Source organism: Pelodiscus sinensis, chromosome 7, assembly GCF_052426305.1.
Source record: "Pelodiscus sinensis isolate ZL-2025 chromosome 7, ASM5242630v1, whole genome shotgun sequence".
Lineage (NCBI taxonomy): Eukaryota > Metazoa > Chordata > Testudines > Trionychidae > Pelodiscus > Pelodiscus sinensis.
The window spans coordinates 44,462,772-44,487,434 of NC_143058.1; the positions used below are offsets into that span (position 1 = coordinate 44,462,772).

The 24,663-nt window shown below is 41.8% G+C and overlaps 1 protein-coding gene across 3 annotated transcripts in view; it reads left to right on the top strand.

The window, feature by feature from the left end:
• Nucleotides 1–24,663, top strand: part of MAP3K20 (mitogen-activated protein kinase kinase kinase 20) — a 143,483-nt gene that overhangs the window by 105,420 nt on the left and 13,400 nt on the right. For all 3 annotated transcript variants that reach the window (XM_075933640.2, XM_075933639.2, XM_014570179.4), the window contains exons 12-19: nucleotides 1,664–1,708; nucleotides 2,609–2,639; nucleotides 2,734–2,873; nucleotides 6,160–6,222; nucleotides 6,928–7,020; nucleotides 15,428–15,544; nucleotides 17,310–17,384; nucleotides 18,373–18,523. In XM_075933640.2, coding sequence (XP_075789755.1) covers nucleotides 1,664–1,708; nucleotides 2,609–2,639; nucleotides 2,734–2,873; nucleotides 6,160–6,222; nucleotides 6,928–7,020; nucleotides 15,428–15,544; nucleotides 17,310–17,384; nucleotides 18,373–18,523 — 715 coding nt within the window. The remainder of the gene's footprint in view (nucleotides 1–1,663; nucleotides 1,709–2,608; nucleotides 2,640–2,733; nucleotides 2,874–6,159; nucleotides 6,223–6,927; nucleotides 7,021–15,427; nucleotides 15,545–17,309; nucleotides 17,385–18,372; nucleotides 18,524–24,663) is intronic.

The window sequence follows — 24,663 nt, forward strand, 5'->3', positions numbered from 1 at the left end:
GGCCAAACCACTGGGTTGGCTGGGGGGCATGGGAGGTTGCTTTTCTCTATACATCTTGCAGTGTTCACCAAACAGAACACAGGAAAAAAGAATTTAGGACAGTCATGAGTCCATATGGGAAGAGCAGAAAGACTTGTCACAAGTTTGGGTGGAAGTTATTATGGGAAGTATTTTAACCTGTTGTCCCACAGTCTGCAAGGTCAGGAAAAGGAAGAGACTAAAAGGTAATGATGTGAACACATGGGGAGACTGCCCTGCATAGGCAGAAGGTCTTTCATGTGTGAGGGAGGAATTCTGGAGAAGAGGTACTGCCACTGCCAAGAGGTTGGGCACTAGGGTGCATGTAGGCTTGTGGATGGCCTACAAGCTAAGGAGATGACAAAGACTGAGAGTTGACCAGTAAAATCTGAATTACAATTTGCTAGTTAAGTAATTAAATAAATGTGCAGCCATAGTATGGTGGCAAGAGTTTGGGAGACATTGTCAAGTCAAACAGAGATAATTAACAGGATATCAATCAGAAGACTAGTAAAGCTTAGACAACCCCATTCTTTAGCTGGTTAGATGGTGGTTACTATCGCCAGGAGATCTTCCATAGTGTCATCTTCAAGCCATTCCTGCCACATACATCCCCTCATGTATCAAATAAATCCTGCTCTGATCGCCACAAAACAAAGTGTAACAAACCATACATGGGGCAGGGGCGTTCAGCTGGCTGTGAAGTGTCCCCTTCAGGTTTCGTGTCACACACAGCTCCCAAAAGGAATGATCATGCAAGCGTAGGCAGGAAAGGAAGGGTAAGAAGGGGACAAAAACCATATATGTTAATCAGTAGGGAAGTCTAGCTTCACTGGCTCAGTCCCAAGGTAGTTGTGCTCTCTTTGGGTGTCTCTAGATTACAGGGTTTTGTCGACAAAAGTGGACTTTTATTGACAAAACTAAACCTGCGTCTACACTACCGCTGAGTTCTGTCGATGCTGGTAAACCTCATTTTACGAGGAATAACGTCTTTTGTCGACAGAGTTCTGTCAACATAAGGCATTATTGCATCTAAACTGTCCTTTGCGTCCACACTGTTATGTCAACAAAGCAGCTTGCTTTGTCGACAGAACTGAATGTAGTCTAGACACTCTTTGTCGACAGAAGCTTTGTCGACAGTATCTGTTGACAAAACTTCTGTCGACAAAACCCTGTAGTCTAGACGTACCCTTTGTTATGCAGTGACTGCTTCATTCACTATACAGAAAACTTCTCTCACAGCTAATGGTGGGAAACCAAGACATCCCTTCCATGACTGGAGTCAAGTGATAGTAAAAGCAATGGTGCAACACAAGGAGAGAGTAGTGGCTAGTGAGCCACACTTGGAGGGGATATGCAGGTGGTGAATACTTTTCCAGCCATCATTGCTGTAATATCACTGAAGCCAACCTGTGATTATTTTGGCTAATATGTGAATGTGAGGAATGCTGCTTTGATGGCACTTTATTCTGTAATCCATGGAATAACGGGGAATGTTCTGTTCACAGCCAGGAGGCTTGTGGCCTCAGCTGGAGGAGGAGGTGCCAAATAAAATCAGCCACTGAAGTAAAAAGGGGGGCGGGGAGAGTAAATGATCAGACAAGGAGAGCAACATCACTCTTTTCAATCCATATTTCTCACACAGTTGCTGCCCTCCTTTGATATTTGTGCATGGACTGAAGAAGATGTGGTAAGCATTTTGTCCTAATTCTGTCTTAATTGTGTTAATGTAGCTATAAAAGAAAATGGATGAACATCATAGTAAATGACATCTAGATTGTGGGATTTGAGAAGGTTGTGGAGAAGATTCAAGCACTGCATATTTTTAAAAATCCTGTGCCTGTATGTTAAGCCAACCTTCCAGGTGTAATGTAGACCTTGCCGTAGGTGCTCTAAGAATGTATACTTCACCACTGTCAGGAGGAAAGGGGGACTGCAAACATCAGAATCCCTTTTCCCAAGCCATTAGGACTAGAATTCATTATAAGTGAAGAGCCTAAAAAGGGGATGGAAAACCACTTTCATATACAATACAAAATGTAACTGCTTTTAGTGGACTAGCTCCAGTACCACCTCTAGATCATACTTTAAACATTTGTTCAAGTTAATTGGTAAGCAAGAAATTTTAGATGTTTATCTTGAACATGTCAGTGTATCATAGCAACTTTAATATCCCTTTTAGCAGCCTTTCAATACATGATGTATAATGTGGTCATTTAACTAGAGGTTACTGAAGGCCTAACTGAAAAGTTGTAATGGTCCAAGCTGCTGAACTCTTCCCATTCATCACACAAGAAACTGTTAAATCTATGTTAGGAGCAACAGCAATTAATCAATAAATGGCTGACTAAATGGCTGCAAAGCAGAAGGAAATTTATATTAACTAACAAAATTGCAAGACAGCCCTGAAAATTAATTATAATGGAAAAGTTTGATTTTTGTCCCACAACTAAAAAGGCTTTACATTTTTGTATTAATTGAATAGTGAGCATTACATTGAGTGTTTTGAAGTGCTGCAACTTATATATTTTAATTATTTGATCTTCAAAATTGTGTTCTTTTTCTGTTTTTGTTTTTGGTTTTTTTACAGTACTTTTGGCTGCACCAGCTTGTTAAAAAAGGTAAACTATACATTATATATATATCTCACAGATTCAACTTTTTTTTTCTAGTGAAGAGCACTATGGATTTCTGAATAACCTTTCATATCTTAAGGTGACACTTCTGGTGAGATGAGTGTTTATGCCAACTTGTTTAAGGAAAATCATATCACTGGAAAACGGTTGCTTCTTATAGAAGAAGAAGATTTAAAGGACATGGGAATTGTTTCCAAAGGACATATCATTCACTTAAAGGTATCTTAATAACATGTCTTGATAATCACAACAGTACGTAATGTAAATGTTGACAGAAATCATCAAGTTTATCCAGCTTAATATAAGATTGAAAGCTAAGGCTAGAAGAGCCTTTTTGGGGGAAAAAAAGGAGTCATATCCAGAACTTGCTTGCAACAGGCATCAGAACAAACCTAAACACTTTCTAAGATGCCAAAAAGATTGCTAACCTATATATGTTTTGGTTTTTTTCTTCTTAAAAATATCCATGTTTTTTCTGCATTTCCTGGTTTTGTCTGGGACAGGAATCAAAAATATTGCAAAAGACTCTAATAGACTCTAATAACCCCACCGAATTGAAACCTTTGGAAATCTTATTACACAGCATGTTCTTGCAAGACTTCCAGCCTAACCAGAGAGCTTTGGATAAATAGAAAAAATGTATTTGAACAGAAATCTCTGAACTTGAGTTTCACCAATCACCTCTAATTTGAAACTGCTTTGTGTACCTAACGCTCTATTCTTGAGCAACAGAAAACCAGTTGAGCACTAGTGAGTAGCACTTCTTTGCTATGTGAGCTTTATTTCATCCTTACGACATTATATTACTCTAATTATTAATAGTTACACTGAATCCAGTGTGGAAGAAAACATTGTCCTCACTCTGCGTTGTGTTTAAGTAACAGGTAGCCAGAGGCAGCTTTATTACGAGCTGCAGCAAGGGAAAAACTGGTTCGAACAGGGGGGGAACCTCTCCACCCCTCCTCTCCCCCCGAGGCAAATCTTTGAATACAAGCAATTATGAAGCAGTTTACAGGCAGTCCCCGAGTTACGCGGATCCGACTTACGTCGGATCCGCAGTTATGAACGGGGCCGTCTCCCTGGTCTCCAGAAAACCAGGGAGAGGAAGCAAAGCGGCGGAGCACGCGGGCAGCGGACAGCCCAGACGCGTCTGGGCTGTCCACTGCCCACGTGCTCCGCGGCTTTGCTCTGCTTTGCTCCCCGTCTCCCTGGTCTGCAGACCAGGGGGACGGGGAGCAAAGCAGCGGAACACGCGTAGCTCTGGGCGCTACTGGACCAACCCGGCAGCACCCCAGCTGCTCTGCCCCAGGCGTCCTGATTCAGCCACTGCTGGTCAGTTTCAGCAGCGGCTGAATCAGGACGCCTGGGGCAGAGCAGCTTGGGTGCTGCTGGGTTGGTCCAGTAGCACCGAGGAGCGGTGGCACTACTGGACCAACCCAGCAGCACCCCAGCTGCTCTGCCCCAGGCGTCCCCAAGTCAGCCGCTGCTGAAACTGACCAGTGGCTGACTACAGGAAGCTGACTACAGCAGCGGCTGACTACAGCAGCGGCTGAATCTGGACACCAGTTCCGACTTACATATAGATTCAACTTAAGAACAAACCTACAGTCCCTATCTTGTACGTAACCCGGGGACTGCCTGTATATACTGTTGGTTACATATAATAACATTAAACAATTAGTCTCCTTCCCATTACAAACACCAATGGCTAACAGTTATTTTAGTTCCACCCAGATGCTCCTTATCTCAAGGTCCCTGCCAGAGTCCGCATTCTATCCGTATGGAGGCGAGAGGAAAAGGCAGCATCTTATTACAGTTCTCGTGTTGTCAGGCCACAGACTTAGCCTGACTCTTGCTCTCTTGCTAACAAGTCCAAGATGGCTGCACACAAATTCCCTTATTCCCTTTTCTCTGCCTCCACACCAGCAAAACCAGATGTAGTAGTAATAATATTTACTTACTGTTACAGAATATGGCTTACATATCCTTGGTTCTGCTCTAAAAAATATTTTGAAAATGGTATTGTGGGCTTCCATTATGTCTGAGTGATTCTGTGCACAATGTGCTGCATTTAAACATTTTGTGTGATTGTCAGCCCTGAGAGTCGAACAACGTTAGTCAATTTATCTTTTGCATCAGCACAACAATAATGGTATTACAGTCCAAATTAATATCTCATTTATATGGGTTGTACACCATTGGTTCCAAGTAGTTCCATTAATGACATGTGCAATTGCCTTCGGCAGGGGTTAATCAGGTGAAACTTATTAAAACTTGATAAATAAATGGATGCAGAACACAGAATAGAGCAGCGGTTCTCAACTGAGAGTTTGCGGCCCATTGGAGAGGCTGCAAATCAGTTCAGGGAGTTTGCCAAGCAGGGCTGCTGAGAGCCCCAAACACAGGCACCTCATGGGGCTAAATCCCAGGGGCTAGAGTCCCAAGCCACTTCCTCACCCCAAGCATCTGAAGCCCTAATTCCCCTTCATCCCCCAGGGCTCCCGAGCCCTTCCTAGCCTCTTGAGGCAGAAGTTCTCCCTTCCGCAATCACAGCTGAAGTCCAAGCCACCCGTCCCCAAGCAGGGCCATGCAGTTTTTATAGCATGTTGGTGTGGCCTCCAAAAGAAAAAGATTGAGAACCCCTGGAAAAGAGAATGCTGGGAGCTGGCTTAGTGAGGCAACCAGGAGTAAAAACCAATACACACCTGTATTTGTGATTGAGTGGATGACTATGCTTCAACTGGGATAGTGCTTCCAAGTGCAGGTAGCCCAGGGGAGCCGACAGCCTCGCTGAGCCCCTGGACAAGGTGCGGGGGAGGGGGTTTAGCTCTGTGCTCCAGGAAGGGGTGGTGCATTGGGCAGAAGAGACAGGGGCAGCCAGCTCTCAGTGCTGCCTGGACCATGGCACACCCTGCCCCCCAATCCTCAGAGCCGGCTGCAGTAGCAGCAGCAGCGGTGGCTGGGAGCCCTAGAACCTTTGAAGTTGCCAGGCCCCGGGGAAGTTGCCCCTTTCTACCTCCTGCCTGTCCCCCCTTTGGCGGGCCTATGGTAGCCAGACATATACTTACTCTGCTTGAGCTAGAGTGCAAAAGCTGTCAGCCTAGCCCAGAGTTGCAATGCCGTTCAAGCTAGCTATCTCAGTACAAGTTTGCCTAGACCCCATGGGTAACTGCCACCTATGCTAACCCTCTCTGCAGGGCTATTGAGAGCTAGCACATGTCTGTCTACCCATCCGTGAAAGCACATGCCCAGCTGCAGTGCGTAGACATACCCTAAATTAAGCAAATATGAGTTAATACTCACAAGGGGGCATATCTGCAGAGTAAGAAGGTGCCATTTTACACTTCCTTTTTAGAACAGAACTGTATATTAAGATTGTCTACAGAAAACACTATACACCCTGAATGAATTCTATCCACACACCGTGTTGTTTTTCAGTCCTGCGTTTACACTATTAGATCATGATTAGCTATTGTCCAATTTGGGTTTGCTTGTTTTTTTACAGACTGCTATTGAGAAGTTAACTCACGATTACCTAAACCTGTTTCATTTCCCACCATTAACTAAGGTAAATCTTTATTTATTTATTTTGAAAGTGCTGCCTATCTTGATATATGTGCCTATTCCTATAGCTAAGCTGTGCTACTAGGCCTTGCGCCTGTGATGGGCAACCAAAACTAATGAGTGGGCTGCATTAGTGGCCCTCCCTTGTCTCAGCGGGCTGCAGGATCCTCTGTCTACCCATGGTTCAGAAAAGGGCAACAAAAATGACTAAGGGGTATGGAACAGCTTTTAAAAATGCAACTTTTAATCTCAGAAAAGAGGATGTCAGTATCCTCTCACCAGCCAACAGATTTGTAACATACAAAAGGCAAGGGTATTTAACTCTTACAGTCAAATGTAGCCATGTCACTGATGATATGTATACACTTGCACTCGAAAACTTTTGTTGTTCATGGGTGCTTAGCCTCTTCTCACCCCCCACACTCCAGGCCACCATGAATGACAAAGTTTTGTCACGGCAAATGAAAGCGTGAATGCTGCTTTGTTGGTTGGAGCACTATTCTGCTGACAAAGCGAATCCCCTTTGTAGTGGGTGGAAGTATTTTGTTGGCAAAAGTGCCAACGAACATCACACACACACACACACAATCTTTTAGTGAAAAGGCAGTGTTGACGCAGCATTGTCACTAAAAGCTGCACAGTACGGCCATACCCTAACTCAGAGAGACTCATGCTAGTGGTAATCTCTTACACTGTGTTTCTCTGATAGGATTCTGCAAATGGAAATGAAGAAAACATGGAGAAAGTAGTGAACCTTGAACTTGTTTTTGGTTATCACTTGAAACTTGGAAATGGTCCACAGGTAAATGAGTCTTGTTGGGATATCGTTTTATTTATCAAAGTGCAGTGCTGAATCAGTGATGGATCAAAACTAAATAAAGGGTAGAAGAAAAATAGTGCAACTGAAAGCTTTACAATCAATAAGATTGTTTCCTCATAAACATTTTTTTCTAACTTCAGTTTTGTGACTGAGAATTTCTTATGTAAATCCTTTATCATACTGAACATGAGTCAACAGGCTTTTATGCAAAGGAAGTAAACTGAGATCCCCGCCCCCCACTTTGCCAAGGGCCCTTTGGCGCCCATGTGCCTAGCACATGGAGCTTCCCCCCATAGTACTTGTGGAATCCAAGAGGAAGCTTCTGAGTGTTTCAGATTGCACCTGAATTAGCACAATGTGCTGCCTCTCGCTAGGGACTCATGAAAAATCAATGATCGAGCTCTTAGTGGGTTTCTTTGTGAAACTGTGGAAAGCTTCCTTCTTTTGTGTTTTATTTCCCTCTCACACATGCTTTCCAATTGGTTTTGCTTGCACTGGGACTTGGTATGTGCATATATGAGAAGATACATTTCCACAGCTGAGGTGAACTACATGCTAAACCTTCCTTTGCTGGGATTTTGCCTTTGTTGCATAGGTATGTGCCCGACACAGACTTTTTCAGTCACAACAGGAACAAAAAGACCTTGTCAACGGTGGATTTGTCTAGACCAGGGTGACTCAGTATGCAGCCCATGGGCCACATGTAGCCCGCGGCCAATTTGTTTGTGGCCCGCGGTGCAGTTTGGCGAGTCAATATGATGGCCTTCTGTTGATATGCATTTTAGTAGTTAATTTCCTGGACTCATTGCTCATTAAAAGTGCTGTCATATGGGTGGAAATCGGGTAAATATTGCATTTTATTAATATCAGCAGAATTGACGTAAATGGGGCCTGTGTTTTGTGTAGTCTTGCCTTAATCTTTGTCAGTGTGAAAGAAGCTATTTGCATATATTTGCATATATATTTGCATGTACATGCAACTACACTTAAGTTGCGGCCCTCGGCATGTGCTGTGAGTACCATTGTGGCTCTCGGGGCTTCCAAAGTTGAGTAGCCCTGGTCTAGACTGTGCAAGCTTCTCTCAGAATTCTAACTGGTTTTAAAACTTGTTCAGCTAATCCAGTTATAAACATGGTTGGAATCAAGCCTACCCTATCAATGGCATATAAACAAAGCTTACAGCGATATACCCATCCTGACTAATGTTGTGGTTAAAAAAAAAAATGCTATAGCCTTCCTAGGAGGTTTGGTTAGCAGGCTTCTCTGAAGAAATCCCTAGCTTTACTATTCAAGAAAACCATTGGACTTCTTTTTAAACACACTCATGTAAGCCCAGTTGTAGCTAGCACAGGTCTGATTCATTTAAAACTGGTCAATTCATTTAAACCAGGCTTGGATGGCCTGCACTGCCTTAACAGGCTGAGTTTCAAAACTAAAGTGTATTTGTTACCTCTGCCTGTAAAAATAGAGGGTTGCCTTCCCTCCTGGTCTGTCCTAGGACTGCATAGCTTCTGGAAGGGTTCTGAAGGCTTATTATATTACTGTATTACTTATGTAGTGCTATATATGAAACCTACTTCAAACTAATGTATCTTGTTATCTGTTCCTGTGAGATAAGAGAGACAGGCTGCTATAGTGCTGGACAATACAGGACAACATATAACTAAAATATAATGCCACATCATCATTTTAACTGAATACAATTAATGAGAGTTTGTCACCTTGTACTTCCATCTGCTTCCTCCACCCTTTCTCATCTCTTATGAGACTTATAAAATAAAGGAAGGCTATTATCTCTTTTCTTTTTATAATCACTCCTTACTTCAGACAAATTATCTGTCAAAAGCAACTAAATGTGCTGTTTGGGAAACAGGTTGAAATCATGGCAAAAAGGATTGGAGATACATTCCATATTCAAAATTAAGAAGTTCCCATTTTCCAGCTTTCCAGGTGTACCTTGCACCCATTACATAGGTATATTAACAACACTGACTAATTCAATTCTATTGAAGTATTTCTCATGATCCACGACCTTCTTTGCAAGACCCTTGAACGCCTTTAATCTCTTGCACTTAACATTTTCTAGTCTAATAATCTTTAATGTAGTCCTAAAGATTTCTCAGCACTTAAAAATTCCAGAATATAGTGTGGAAGTCGAAGCAAAAGTATAGTCTTCTATCAATGTATTACAGCAGACTTGTGTAGATTCTAATAAAGCAGAGAAAAGAGAAATATATTCTTTGTTAAAACTGAAAAATTACCTGAGCAATAAAATAATAAAATTACAGTTTAATTAAGATGATTAATTTAATCAGTCGATGTGGAGCATCATTTAGTCTGATAAAATGGAATAAATCAGTGATAGAGTATCATTGCTCATTGAAACTTTAGCACAAGATGCTTTGAACGTATCACATTTTCCGTCAAGAACTGAACATCTGGGCCTTATTCTGATCTGACACTAGTGTAAAACAGGTGCAACTCCGTTGATTTCATTGTCGTTACTTCTGAAGACCATCAGTGTAAATGAGATCAGAAGCAGGCCTATACTCTTTGAAGATGTTGTATATATGATGCAGTAAAGAGATTCCCATAAAGAAATGCACATTTTTATCAAACTATAAAGAGCTATATGAAGGCTCATAGAATTTTTTTGGCTGAGTAATTAGCTCACTTGCCTTTCTATAGAATCTTCTTAGTATACATTTGGCTTTTTACAGTAAACCCACTTTGGATGAAATTGCCTCTTTCAATCCCCATTCTCATACACACAAAGCCTCAATAATCTTGCATTACACGGTGTCTCTCCAAAAGGGACATAAGCTGTTCCTAGCCAATAGACAGTCTGCTGTCTTATAGCACAACTTTGCTCCAAGGTACCACTCCAGAGTGAAGTCTAGAATATTAGTCACTGCATCTCTACAAGGGAGATGCACTGGTACTTCTCCAGCCTACCCCAAATCTCCTTATACACTGGCCTCTCCTGGGCTTATTTACAGAAACCCTTGGGATGGGAGCACGTACAAACCCCTGAACAGCTACTTCACCCAAAGACAATTCACCCTGTGCCCCAACACAGTCCCACTGCTGAGTGAAAATAGCATAGAATGCCTGGCTCAGGTATGCAGCATTGGTGGGAGGATTTCATCTTTTGTGAGGGCATGTTGAACTTATTCCCCAGCACTACTTTTAGTAACTGAGAGCTGTGTGCAGAAGTACAGGGGTGTGTTAAGTGGCAGGAAGATCTATTGAATGCTTGGAAAAGGGAATACTGTTTCTCACACTGCCACCTTTAAAATATTGCATTCACAAACAAGTGAACTGGCAATTTATTTTTATGATGATGATCAGTGCCCTAAAATCCTTATTTGTTTGAAACCACTTAGTGAGGACAGACCTTTGTAAACATGGCAGCTAATCTCAGAACCATTTCTGTCTCAGCTGCTGAAACCTGCTGTTTTAAAGGCATTAGAGCTGAACATCTAGTGACAGCACCTGGGTTATTTATCATTATGTATAACCCCACTACACTGTACTTTATTATGCTGGATTTCAACGGAAGATAATATCAAGTGAAAGACTTCTTTGCATATTTAGCTACAGTAAGATACCAATATTTCTCATTCACACAAATTTCCCATTGATCTGGGACTTTTGCTTGAGTGAGGCATGAAAGATCAGGCCCTTCAAGTAACCACACAGGCAATCCATTATATAAATGTATGTTTAACTGGCATTGTTTCTTTATTTTTTAGGAGCACCTCTCTCTATAGCCCCCTTTTTTCCCTCCTCATACAAAACTGAAACAAAAAATGCAATGCAGTAAGTAGCCTTCTCTGTACCGGTGTCTAGTTGGCAACAATCTGCCCTGACCTGAGACATGAGCCATTGTTAAGGGTATAACACATTTACATATTTTGCAATAAAACATCAGTTATTTGCATTACTGTGTCAAGTTTTATTTGATTCTTTCACCTAAAAATGACTCATTTTCCTTTCTTGTATTTTAAAAACCAACTACTCTAAGCTTGTTTGAGAATAATCAAAAATTGCCCATTTAGCTAGAAGTCATTTTCTTTTCAAAAGGCAAACGTTATTTAATCTTTCAGCTGTTCATTGTGCCATCATAAATACTTTCTTTTCAGCACAGTTGTGGGGACTGAAATGAGCCCACTAATTGCCTCCCATTTCGACTGACATGTGGTGGTTTAGTGGAAAGAGAACACAGCAGGGAGAAGGAAATAGGAGGCTGAGAAAATGAGAGCTAATTATTTTCACTGCCTCATGTCAGGCTCTGTGTCAGCCTTGTTTTTACAAACTGGAAGGTTTAGCACTAAATAAAACAAACTGGCGTCATGTTTTTATATACTGGCAGTGTCATGGAAGCAGCTGCACATCTCAAAGACAATATAATGCCTGCATTCGCATGGACACCATCTGACAGCCACTGTGAGCCACTACTAATGAGGATATCACAGTGGTGCCAAGTGAAAGGTGCTGAATTATGTATGATTCTTCATCAGTACAGCAATAGTCCTGTACATCATTATGAGACATTGTTTTGCTGAAGAGATTAAAACATTCTTAGTTCCAGACCCTGCAACCTATACACGCTACAAGAGGTTATTAATGGAATTTTTAGGGAGAGTTTCTTGTGGATTTCTTTTTGGTTAAAAATATCTCATGGGACAAAGCAGTGGCAGGTCATGACACTATATATAAAAAGAAGAGAAGCAAATTAACCATACTTGTGTTATCTTCCTTTAAATCCAGCATAATAAAATGTAGTGTAGCAGGGTTATACATAATGATAAATAACCCAGGTGCTGTCACTAGATGTTCAACTCTTCTGTCTTTAAAACAGCAGGTTTCAGCAGCTGAGATAGATAATAGCTAAGAATGTAAAGGAACTACCAGGGGCCTAAATCATCAACATGCAACTACTTTTAATACCAGCACGACCAGCATTTTTTTCATATTTGTTTCATCTTGCATTACATCTTACATTTTTCAATATCCAGTTGCCTGCTAAGATGCTGTTTCCATTTTTCCTTGAATCTTAAACTTTTTTATTGCAAGTACTGAATTTAAAAACATATCCTAAATTTATGCCTCCTTCCAGAATGAGATATCTCCCTAGAGTTTTTTGTACCTGCTCTAACAAGAGGTGTATTTGGTTATCTGAGCTTTTTTGTTTTCCTTTAATTTTTCATTATTGACATTCATAATTATTGTTTTTAAGGTAAGTGATATGATCACTGGAATAAGCAGAAGGCCTAATTTTTAAAGCATTCTTTCTTACTACTGTGAATTTTAGGGAATAGTGAGTTTGAAATACCTTTGTGATTTGTTTTTCTCTTACATTCCTACAGCCATTTTTAGAGGCTGCTGATTTACTGACTTGTTCTAAGTATAAGTCCAGAATCATATGCACTCAAAGTTTGAATGTTTGCGCCTCAGTTATGTGATTGGTTTCCCCTTCATTGTCCAAAAGCTAAATCTGTTTTAATTATTTAATCCGAAACTGAAAAGATAGCTATGTAGCAGGGCTTTGTGTTGAATTGTAAAGTGCCCAGGGAAATCTTTTGTGACAAATATATTTTCTTTTGTGTAAATATATTTATAAACAGAGTATTTTTGATGAGTTACTTCCACAATAGGTTTCTTTCCCACTTTATCCAAATAATAAACTTCACCTCAACTCAAAAGACCTTTAGGGTCCTGATTCAGCAGAGAACTTAACTACATGCTTTAATCCCAATGAATTAAATAGTTTGAATTAAGTGCTATGCAGAACTGAGATAGACGGAAGCACATCTTTCTGTTATTTGTTAAATCAGAGTCTATATATTAATAAAGAAAAGCAGAACAATAATCTCTTCTAGTTTGAAGCTTCTTTGAACTGTAGAAAGCTAGTGTTGCTTACCATATGGTTAAACCTAAATATTTAGGGAAAGTAGCTGACTAGAAACTGATTCCACAATTGTCTTGGGCTGGACTCTTTTTAATTTTAAAAAATAAGTTTTTTTTAAAAGGTGAAGTAGCAAAATTCCACAGATAAAATAAGAAGTTCATTTTCCAGGAAACATAGAAAGCAGATTTAATGGTTTGGCCTCTGTAGCCTGGGTCTGACACAGAATTTTGAGGCGTATGGTCTGAAAACAGAGTTTTAAGGGATAAGGTTTCATTTTTCATTGTATGAAACTGCAATGTAAAGAAGAAAAGGCCTTGCTCATGCCCTGCTCCAAGTCTGGCTGGGCCCGCAACTGTTCGGGCCAAAATGGTTTATTACCCTATTGAAGAGGCTTCTTCCTGTAGGCCTCATCCAGAGAGGTGCTCTGCACCTTCACTTTGCTATTGAAATCATGGGAGTTGGCAGGTGCTCAGTGCCTGTCAGGCCTTACATTTAATGCAGTTTTTCCTTTGGAGATAGTGGTTTGACTCAGATTGTTTATCAAAACAGACTGATGTTCATCAGATTTGGTTTGGATGGAGACTTTAGCAAAACAGCACAAAATACTGATTTACGCAGTAATAGGTATCCTGAATCAATATTCTGCAATGCAATGCAAAGCACAGGAAGTGATGTGGCAGTGACCTCTAAGTGCTTCACTCTGGTCTCTGGACCACATACAATATTGCACAGACATACACCGTATTACATTGATGCACGTGGAGAAATTGAGGCATTAAGACTTGCCAAAAACCATATGTCAGTTCAGTGTCACAGCCACAATTACAGCTTGGGGATCAGATTTCAGCAGAGCTCATAATCCATGTAAGCAGCGAAATGACAAAGCCAGTTTTTGAAAACACCCCATGTCCAGTGAGGCACCAGATCTTCTGACGCCCAGTCTCTCTGTTCTGTCCACCAATCACTAAGTTTCAGAAATAGACTACATTGCTTCTCAGGGCCAGCCCACAACATTTTGGCACCTGAGGCAGGGAGCTCAAATGACACCCCCAAACCCCCTGGTTGCACCAGCAGCAGACACAATTTTCTACACTCTGGGTCCTAGTGATGCTGCCCCCCCCCCCCCCCCACAGTCTGGCACCTGAGGCAGCCACCTCAGTTCGCCTCATGGTAAGGCCAGCCCTGATGCTTCTCAATTAAAACTCCCAGCACCAGGCCAGTGGGCCTGAGTGGGGGCATAATTTTAAACATGTTTAAGAATTTTGCTGGAAGGATCAAGCCTTTGCAAGGGGCTGAATGCTTCTGGCTGGTGGCTCCAATCCAACCAGTGGGACTACTCACACGCTTATAGCCAAGCATGTGCTTAAGAGCTTTGCTTGATCTGGGCCATAATTATTGTTTTTATATGAAGTCTGGTGCTCTTTAAACTCTAGCTGAAATTAACAAGATCGATGGTGCTCACTAGCAACAGGAAGATGCTTGATACCTGATATAACTGGGCTCTAATAACTTGTTGCCCCTTTATCCAAGCTGCGTTTTAGTGGCATTTCTTAGACTCTATAATCATTTGTTAGGCTCACTTGGAAGGAATCATCTGGGCCCATTGGTATGAACTGGAAATGAAGCTGACAACTCATCTTCTCTCTGCTGCTCTATCACTTTCTAAGCTTGTTTATGGAAACCTCATGAAACAGTATTTACCTGTTAGAGCAGGGGTGGACAAAAGGGCTTTTGTGTGCCAGATCCGGCCTGCCAAGTGGGTTGATCCAGCCCACAGTCACCCTGCTGCTCTCCCGCCCCCAGACCAGGGATGGGGGAGTGTGTGAAGTCGCACGACGCTTAAAGTCAATCGCCAGGGTTGACTCTAAGCACCATGTGCCCCTTGCAGGGTGGAGGTAGGGAGCCAGAGACTTCCCCTGCTTCCCTCCCCCCTGTCCCGGATTGACCTGTGGGTGGGGGGAGCATGTGAAGTCTCCTCCCACCACCAGGGGTGCGGGCACCTAGAGGAAACCGCCAGCTTTTTGGGGGGGGGGGAAAGACTTCACATGATCTCCCACTCCCAGGCCATTCAGGGTCTGTGGGTGGGGAAGCATGGAAGTATCCTTGTTCTGCCCCTTTCACCTGAAGTCCCACCTCTTCCGGGACAGCCCAGGACAATTTAAAAAATTTCTGATGTGGACCCTATCTAAAATTATTGCCCACCCTTGTGTTAGAATATGCATCTGTACACCATCTTCCCTGAGTTTCTCAGAGGAAATTCTACCTTTAAGAAACTAAAACACTATATCAAAGTTACAACTATTTCTCAGATGTGAACTAAGAAGGAATACTACCAGGAGAATGGTAAGGCTATCCTGAGAAAAATCCAGTAAGAATGTATTCCAAACCTTTGTTTTTAACACATTTAGGGTTTTTATGATTTTGTTTATATTTTGTTTCTTGTGCTAAAATTGGTTAATTCTCTTTTAATACTAGGATTGTAAATGGAAAATGTATATGGAGCTGGATGGGGATGAAATTGCAATAACCTACATAAAGGATGTGACATTCAACACTAACCTACCTGATGTAGAAATTTTAAAAATGACAAAGGTAGGGTTCTGTTTACATCCTTCATGAATTCATACATCTCAAACAAGGATATTAAATGCCACAGCAGTAGATTTTTGTGCTTGTGAAAAGCTCAGACTCTTGACAGCTTTTAGCTAAGACGCATTCTTTTTGCAAATTTGTATCATAATGGGAATGATTTGTTAATGTTCCCTATTAAGCCACACTAACGATAAAGCAGTATGAGAGGAATCATTTAACATTTTCTTCTTTTACTCCCATGGTATTTTTTCTTTATTTGTTTACCACTTTTAAATGAAAGAAAAAAGTGCAAGTGATGAAAATGTTCCACTTACTCAAACTTCTATATGCTTCTTTGTATTTTTTTAAACTTTTGATTTTATGATGAAACTGCTCTCAAATATTGTAAGTTCTTAAGCCCCACCAACATCAGAGCTCAATGCAAGGTCTGGAATTTTGATTCCACAAAGTCATTAGAAAAGTAGTTAGCAGGCAATGCAAAGAAAAGTCCTAGTAAGGGAGGAAAAAACCTTCTCCATTAACTTTAGTAATTCCAGTCCCATGGCATCAAAAAATGCAACTTATGACCATTGTTTTATTACAAAAATTGAAAATTGTGACAAAGAAATTGAGAGTGTAGTCAGGTGTATTCCACATTGAGCACTGTCAGTGAAATATTAAACATCTTCAGCTCCATTTCAATGGGAGTTTGGCCTGACTTTAGCATTTGCCTCTAAATATTTACCAGCCCCAAGGTCTTGAATTATTTTAATATGAGAGATGGAAGTTGTTTTAATAGGCAGGGTGCTCTGTTTGCAATTCATGTAATTGATTGTTTTTATTAATGTGACCCACCCTAATACCTTGGCAATGTACAGCAATATAAATTTCTAAATGATAAAAATATGCAACCTCTTGATTGCCAATTAGAATGCTGCTCTAATGTGCCCTGATGGAAAACTCTCCTGAATGGCTTTAACTGTGTACATTCCTTATTCAGCCTTCATTGGCTGTTTTGTCTTAGGAACCACTGCTGGATCCAAACTCTCAAAAGGAAAAAGAATAGGAAATAACAAAATATGGTGTTATTATGATAAGCTTATTACATAGAATTACCCCACAGCAATTAACACTAATGTTGTCCTTAAGTTTATGTGGTCACTGAATGCTGGAACCTTTATTAATGTTAAGATTTGTTTATTTTTGCTTTTCTTCTTTTGAGGCACATCTGTTTGTATTTCCTTTCTTAAGGCTTTGCATGTTTTTTTTCCGTTAAAATGTTATCAGTATTAAAATTAGACAAAAGGAAATTGTCAGGTATAAGCTTAACATTCAGCATACTTATATACTCTTTTAATCTGGAAGAGAATATCTTCAGGAATCTAAATATTTCTTCTTGTTGTTTTGTTTTGTTTTGAATTTCCTCTGTGCTGCAAAAGAAAGAAAATAAGTAAATAAATAAATGTTAAGTTCTATACAAAAATATTGTGTTTCTTATGCTCCCTCTGTAAAAGCAGCTAGTTAAGAATACTATACTCTACATCTACATAATACCACTAATTTCTGTAATGAATGTGCTGTACAAACAAGGAAATAAACAGTTCTGAACTGTGTTGCTTTGTCCCATTAATACATAGGGAAAACACTGATGTGTTTGCCACATGAAAAAGGACAATATCTGTATGGAATGAGATTGTTTAAAACCCCATTTGGTGTAGTAATAAAGCAAACAAATGACAAATAATAATCCCCCTCATATACATTCTGTTTGTTTTTCCCTTTTCAGCCACCGTTTGTAATGGAGAAATGGATTGTGGGAATAGCAAAAGATCAGAATGTAGAATGTATTATTACATACGAGGTAAGAGCAGAAAAAGTAAGGCAAATATTTATCCTAGTTGAAAACTTGCACTATAATTTCATTAAAAGCTGGTAGAAGTGTGCTGTGACTTTGCTGAATACTGTAATCAAGGTTCAGCCCTGAATAATTAATCTCAAGTTTTGATGGAAAACTGAGCATCTTTAGAGACTGTGCGTTCAAACTCTTGGCTTGGACAGCTCTCGCCCTCAAGTAAGAAAACTCTGTTTTATTTAAACTGTGGTTAGAATTGCTGGTGTTGTTGAAGAGATTGGGTTTCTTACCTTTGGCAGATAAGTGTTAATTAGCTGAGGAATAACAGGAGGAGGAAGAAGGTGATAAGAGAAATGGAGAGAAACATAAAATATGTGGAGACAGCTTTGCGCTGTTTAACATGATGGGTATTAGACTTTGAATTAAAAAGGTTTTGCTTACTTACAAAAAGTGTTTTATAAAGACGCTTCACACTGAGGCTAATAATTGAAATCCCAGCTCTGTCCTGAGGCATGGATTCAAGCAGTGCTAGAGAGACAGGAAAATTCTGGACCTGGCTTGCTTGCCTCAGAAGTGAAGAACAGTGGTTTTCTCTGGCAGGAAGAATAACCCCAGGTTCCTTTTAGCTGGTAGTCCCTCTCAGGAGTCACAGGGACTGACTGCAGGATTAAAGAGCTTGCTACTCTAGGCAAATTACCATGACGGGAACCCCTGCAAGAATACCTGACTACTGCCTATCTCTTTTAGCAGAAAGGAACATGTACTTAAAACACAACTTGATTTAGTTATTAAACTATTTATTAAAAGCAGGCTATTAGCTGCAAGGGAAATTCATGATCAGATTTTCATAAAACTGTTCATAAACAGTAATCATAAAACTGTTATCCAAAATCCCAGAGGGTTTTACTGAAGAAACCTTGTATACATAATGATAACATTAGCATGGCAGTGTATTGTGTTGTATCCTAAAACATAATCTGTTCTATTCCTTGAAAAGGGTGATGTTAGAGCTCCAAAAACCACCCGACACATACATGCAATTACCTGGAGTAAACTGAAAGCTCAGGATGAGGTGAAGTCAGTACAGCTCATGGTACAGACCTCCCTAACAAACTCGGAGGGCAAGCCAGGAAGCCGGACCAGCTCAGGTATGTTTGAACAACATTACATTTACTGGTGAAATATGCAAAACTTTTAAAGAAGGAAAAGCAGCAACTCACCAACTAAAATTCTCTTTCAGCAAAATGAGCCCATCTCACTACTTTGGCTAGGGATCTGTGCTGGTTGTGTTGTCCTGGTGGGGTGTATGCAGGAGCAATATAACAAAGCTCTAGCAAGCCAGTGTAACTTAGCAGGTGAGCGAGAAAGAGGCTCCAACTGTTAGGTAGCAGTGTGCTAATTGGCCCAACCTGGTTAAAGGGGAATTTTTCTGTATATATTTTTAAAGTAGGTGGGTCTTTGAAACTGTAAATAATTCCTGGCAATAAGTTGTCGCTATGCTGTTGTATACCATGCCCCTTGGAGCTTCACAGGGACAGCAGGAATAGAACTCAGATCATCATGCTCCAAAAATCACAATCTCTTTCCATCTGAGTTAAAGGAGAATTTGTACTAGCTGTCCCTAGTAAAGGGCCTAAAAACCAAAAAGCTGAGTAGACCTGCTCTTATAAGGGAGAATTCATATGTGTGCACAGACCCAAGTTCATTATAATATTTTATTTGCAGTTTATCTTAATGTCTCTAGTGATGTTTTAATTGTAAAGTCATAATAGGAGGTAAATCAATCTTTTGTCCTAACTAACCAGCATTTTAGTACTCCTGAAGATGTTTCCTTCCATCTGTCCAACCGTCAGTAGTCTGAAAGCTATTTTCTCACATGCATACAATTTCACCATCTCTCTGGAGACTTGTCTGCACAGTGTGTCAGTGCCCAGCAAGCAGGGTGTAAATCTACAGTGCTTTAGTGCGCTGCACACTAACTAACCATGTGAACTCTCCTACCACGCACTAAAAGTTCTGTAGCACTTTGGCCTAGTCCTGTTTGAGATACCAGTACATCAGAGTGCACTGTGGAACGGTTAGAATGCAGTAGCAGTATCTGCACAGCATACTAAAGTACTGTCGATTTACACCCCCACTTACTGAGCACGAAGAGACCATGTAGATGCGCTGGGGTCTCATACTCTTCTCTTTAGCACATTAAAAGAGGTTGGATTTGTTCATCAATGAGCAGGTCCAGTCATCACTTCCAGGACCATGGGAGTGGCCCAGATACTGATGCCAGGAATGTTTTCACAGCACAAGGAAGGAGGGTAGATTCTGGGGACTGTGCATAGAGGGGCACATCCATGGCAGAGCTCATTTTAACCTGGGCTCACTTATGCACAGGGTGGAAGGGTGAGGCAAGGGATTCACCACTGCGAGGATTCTTCAGTCCAGTTCAGCAATGTGATCACATTACAGATACAGGGAGTTTCTTCAGTTGTGGGACTATATTAAACTTCAACAAATGGCTTGGGGGAATTTATGTCCCAATCTCCACCCTGGCCCCGCCACCCAATTTTTTCAGCACTCTGTTTGGCTACTCAGGCTGGATGGTGGGTTGAGGGCTTTCCCCAAGAGAATGCACCCCATATTCTGAAGTGTTTCAGCAGCGGGTCTCACACTTTAGTCCATGAATTGCTACTGAATGGCTGTAGAGAGGGAGCACAACAGACACTACTGAGTCATGCCCTGACCACTTGGCAAACACTGGTTGAATCAATATACAATAAAGTTGTATCTGTCTGCCTCTGTGTGCTGACAAACTAACTCTTAGCCAGGGAATAAAGAAATGAGCCTGCTGTGAGTGAGAGAATCCCCCTATGCCTCCTCCCATTTCTTCCTTCCAATAGCTGCAGGGAAGAGGATCTTCCCCCTGCCTCTTCCTGGCTCCCAGGAGGGAGTGTTCTCAGTAGCTGTTATCCTGGCCTCCTTTCCTCACGCCACACAAGGGGGCAGGAGTACTCCAGTCAGCTCTTGCCTTCTGCCTCCCTCTGTTTTGTTCAAGGGCATCCTGAGGCAGAGGCAGCTCCCTCGCTACCAGAGAGGTTTGCTCAGCCCATGCATTAGACACTTATTCTCTTGCTCTGCTTAGCTGTCTGGCAGAGAAGTCAGGGTGTTCATTAGAACCCTGGACTGTGAGTGACAAGCAGGACCAGGAAGAGCTTCAGCATGTGGCTCACACTGAATTGGAGGGTAGATGTGATTAAATGCCAGCAGTGCTGTGGGGAGGAATGGAAATTGGAATTACAGATTCTTCCAACACATCTCAGCAGCGATTTGCAGGGACACCCTGCACTTCGGATTATTGAGTTCCAGAATCTTTATTAACAACAATTGTTTGTTTTATTCAATGAGATAAATTAAACCGGCTTTAAACTGAGATCACCCCACTGTTAAGACTTCTCTGAGCTGAGTGCACAGTTGACACAGGTGGTCAACCACAGTCTTGCTACATAGCGCCATTGCCTTCAGTTTTGCCTGAAAATCTGCCTCCAGGACTAACACTGTTTTAGAGACCCCCCTTTCTTTGGGTCTACACCCCTTTACACCTTGGCACAATTAAAGCTGTAGGTTCTTCAGGGCACAGACTCTTTTCTGTTATATGGCTGTACAGTGCCCCTTACAATGGAGCCTGATCGGGGTCTCTCTGGGTACTACTGCAATACAAATAATATATGGCAGTAATAACAAAATGATGGATTACTGCTCTGCACACGCATACACTGTTTCATATCATGCCTAGTGATCCATAAGGTTTGTCCCATGCTGCAGAGTGGTCAGGGCAGTTCCAAAGCTGCCAGCCACAGGATGTGCAGGGCAGGGCACATTCCCCCCCTCTCCTCCCCCCCCTCCCCAGCTGTGCCTGCATAAAGAGGCTGCCTGGGCCACAATAATGTCTGAGACAAGGAATCTAGTTACAAGACAGTGGTCCCAGCCCTAACCCAGCTGCAAGACAGCTCTATTTTGCAATGCAGATGGGACCTAACGTATGCTCTCTAGCGTTATGTCTACACTGCACTAGAACACAGTTGACCAGTGACAGCTGACTCAGGATCGTGGGACTTGGGCTGTGAGACTATAAAATTGCAGTGTAGACATTTGAAACCTCTAGGACTCTGAGCAGGGGAGGGGAGAAACTCAGAGCCCAGGCTCCACCTTGAGCCCAAACATTAGCACTGCAGCTTTAGAGCCCTGCAGCCCAAGTCAGCTGACACGCACCAGCTGCAGGAGTTTCCTTGCAGTGTAGACGTTTCCTAAGTCTACGTCTACACTGCAGACTTTTTGCACAAGAACCGCACTGCATGCTTTCTAGTGCAAGTAAATTTCCAGTAAAGGATTTGAACAGAGGGCTTTTTGTGCAAGAGTTATTCCTTTCCCCACGTGGAATGAGCCCTCTTGCGCAAGAAGGCAGCGTGAACAGGCAACAGGCTAAAATGGCCATCAGAGCTTTGCACAAGAGATCGTCCACATTGCCATGGATGCTCTTGCGCAAAAGCACATGGCAGTGTGGACGTGCTCTTGCGCAAGACTTTTTGCGCAAGAACTCTTGCACAAAACAGTTTTTGCACAAGAAGCCTGCAGTGTAGATGTAGCCTAAGTGTTTGCCTTCATTGCAGAGTTCACTCAGATGCTTAGCACCCAGGTCAGCCTAGCCCAAGTGTGAGCAGCCACACTGCACAGCCAGACCTGAGTTACGAAGTCCTTGCTGGTGCTGCACTCACCTCGGTGTGTTGCTAGGACACCAGGAGGCATCTCCCATTATTCTTTGCAGTAAAATTTGCTGCTGTAGTATGTGTTTTCAGGGAATTGTGGAACAACCTACCTGTCCTTTTGGCCAGGGGGAAATTATGGAAAAGTGATGGAGGATTGCAGCACTCAAGGGATTAAGCCTGCATCCTCATTGCAAAGTGGGTGGGTTGCTGAGCTCTAACCCTAACCCCAGCCAGGCCAATTAGCCTGGGTTTAAAGCACCACCAAATCCAGGTTGGGGGCAGGGGAGTTTGTGTTAATGGGAGGTAGTTTAGGGGCAACACCTGGGTCAGACCCTGAGTTAACAATGCAGGACAGACATACCCTCACTAGGTCCATACTTATTCTGCCTACAGAATATATCAGAACCAAGATATCAGGATTTTTAATTCTGAATCAAGCAATGGGGAAAAATCATTTTAGATTTTTTAGACATAGAAATAGTTTCATTGCAAAGGACAGGTGGGGTTCCCACTAGGAAGCTGACAACCTCCGTGCCAAGAGCAACACAGGACAGCCATTAAAATCAGTCAGTGTATTACTTCAGTTGCATCAAAGAGAGAATTTCATTCAGGAGATCAGTTAGTGGTGGTTTCCCTGATGTTATGAGATGGCTGCTTGCTGCATGAGTCAAGGAAGCAGGTGTGCTTCTGCAAAATAGTAACAACCAGAGTCTCAAATTAAAGTCCTGAGGCTGCAATTCCTAGATGTATGAGGTCAGTGTTTTGCATCCAAAGGCTAGTGAGAAGAACAGAAGAGACATTATGATACTCAGCACCTAGAAAACATTACATACATTTCTTTAAAACTGCAACTTACCAGGAGAAGGCTAAGAAACCTAAAAAGCAATTCACAATGTCTTTTTCAGGAAGGTTCATCTTAGTGCACTGACAGAAATATCTGACATGGAGGCATCACAATCAGCCCTTGACAGGAAAGGCTCTTCCCCTTTCAAGTATTTGACATAAAACTGAAGTGATTTAAATCCCTCAGGATTCAACTAAAGCCTGAGGAAGAGTAAAAAATACTATGGGTATGTCTACACTAGCCCCTAGTTCAAACTAGGGAAGCTAATTCAGGCATTCAAAGTTGCAAATGAAGCCCGGGATTTAAATAGCCTGGGCTTTATTTGCATCTTCCCGTCCAGTTGCCATTTTGAAATTTCACTAGTCCGGACTAACTGCCTGTGGGTACACGCGGCAGGGAGCCGATATTTTGAATTAAAGCCCTAATTCGAACTACCTGTTATTCCGCCTGCAAGGCGATATAAAAACCCCGGGCTTCATTTGCAACTTCGAATGCCTACATTAGCCTCCCTAGTTCAAACAAGGGGGCTAGTATAGACATACCCAATGGGACTCGCCCCCCACTAAACTTACAAAATGGGAATGATTTTCTATTAGCTCTCTAACAAGAGAAGGTATTTCATTTGTGTGAAGTGCTGCAACCCAGACCTCTGAACATTTCCCATTACAGATGCTGTAGTAACATTTCTAGTAAAAGGCAGTATTCACAACAGAACTATTCTTCCCTCAACAACCAACAATAAAATGGAGGAATAGCTGTAGCTATTTTAGTTAAGTTTAAATAGTCTTGGCAAATGCCAAAGCTATGGTCTCCTGTTGGAGTATTAGCATTTTTAAGGACAAATCCATTTAAATCTATTTTGAACAAAGTACTTAAACTTCATCATGTCTGTCTCCCTGGGTGGGTGCTATATAGTTGTCACTCAAAGCCATGGCCTTCAGTAAAGTGAATTCCAAGCTGCTATATGCCCTACCCATAAAGCAATAGAACAGGCAGCCCTTACAATTTAGAGGCAAAATTTAGGGCTATAGAAGAGAGGGAGAGAGAGAGAGAATATATGGCATCTCATACAAACAGGCCTGATTTTCAAAAGGGCTTCAACTCAAGTACTAAGAATGTATGGAAATTAAGCCCTCTCTCTATCTGCTGGTTTTTACAACACCCACCAATGTAGAACCCTTCCCAAACAAATTATGTCTACAGTCAAGGTTAATAGGAAACCTCATGAAGTCTTTGTTCTTTTCCCTTCCTTGGTGATAGAAAGATCTGCTTGCATTACATATGTATTACCATGTTGGGCACTCTTTATGTATTTTTATTGTTTCAGGCCCATACGCAGGAATTTCTGTGGAGGGGAGGTGTGAGCCATGGGGGGGGGGGGGGGAGGAGCTTGTGGCTGCTACGCCCCCACGGCCCAGCCCCACCCCTGGTCTCACTCATTGGAGGGAAAGAGAATCAGCCCCAGCCTTCCTCTGGTCAGTCAGAGCACAGGGAGAGAGGCTGGGGCAATGTGTCACCCTAGCCTTACACTTACTTGGAGGACCATGAGAGGTGCATGCGCACCCTTCGCATACACACCCCTGTGTACAGGTCTGTGTTTATCTACTTTGACTTCACTTTCATTTTATTTTTCCATGTACTGATTGATTTATATTTTGATATGGGTGTGGCAGGAAAGTTTTTTAAA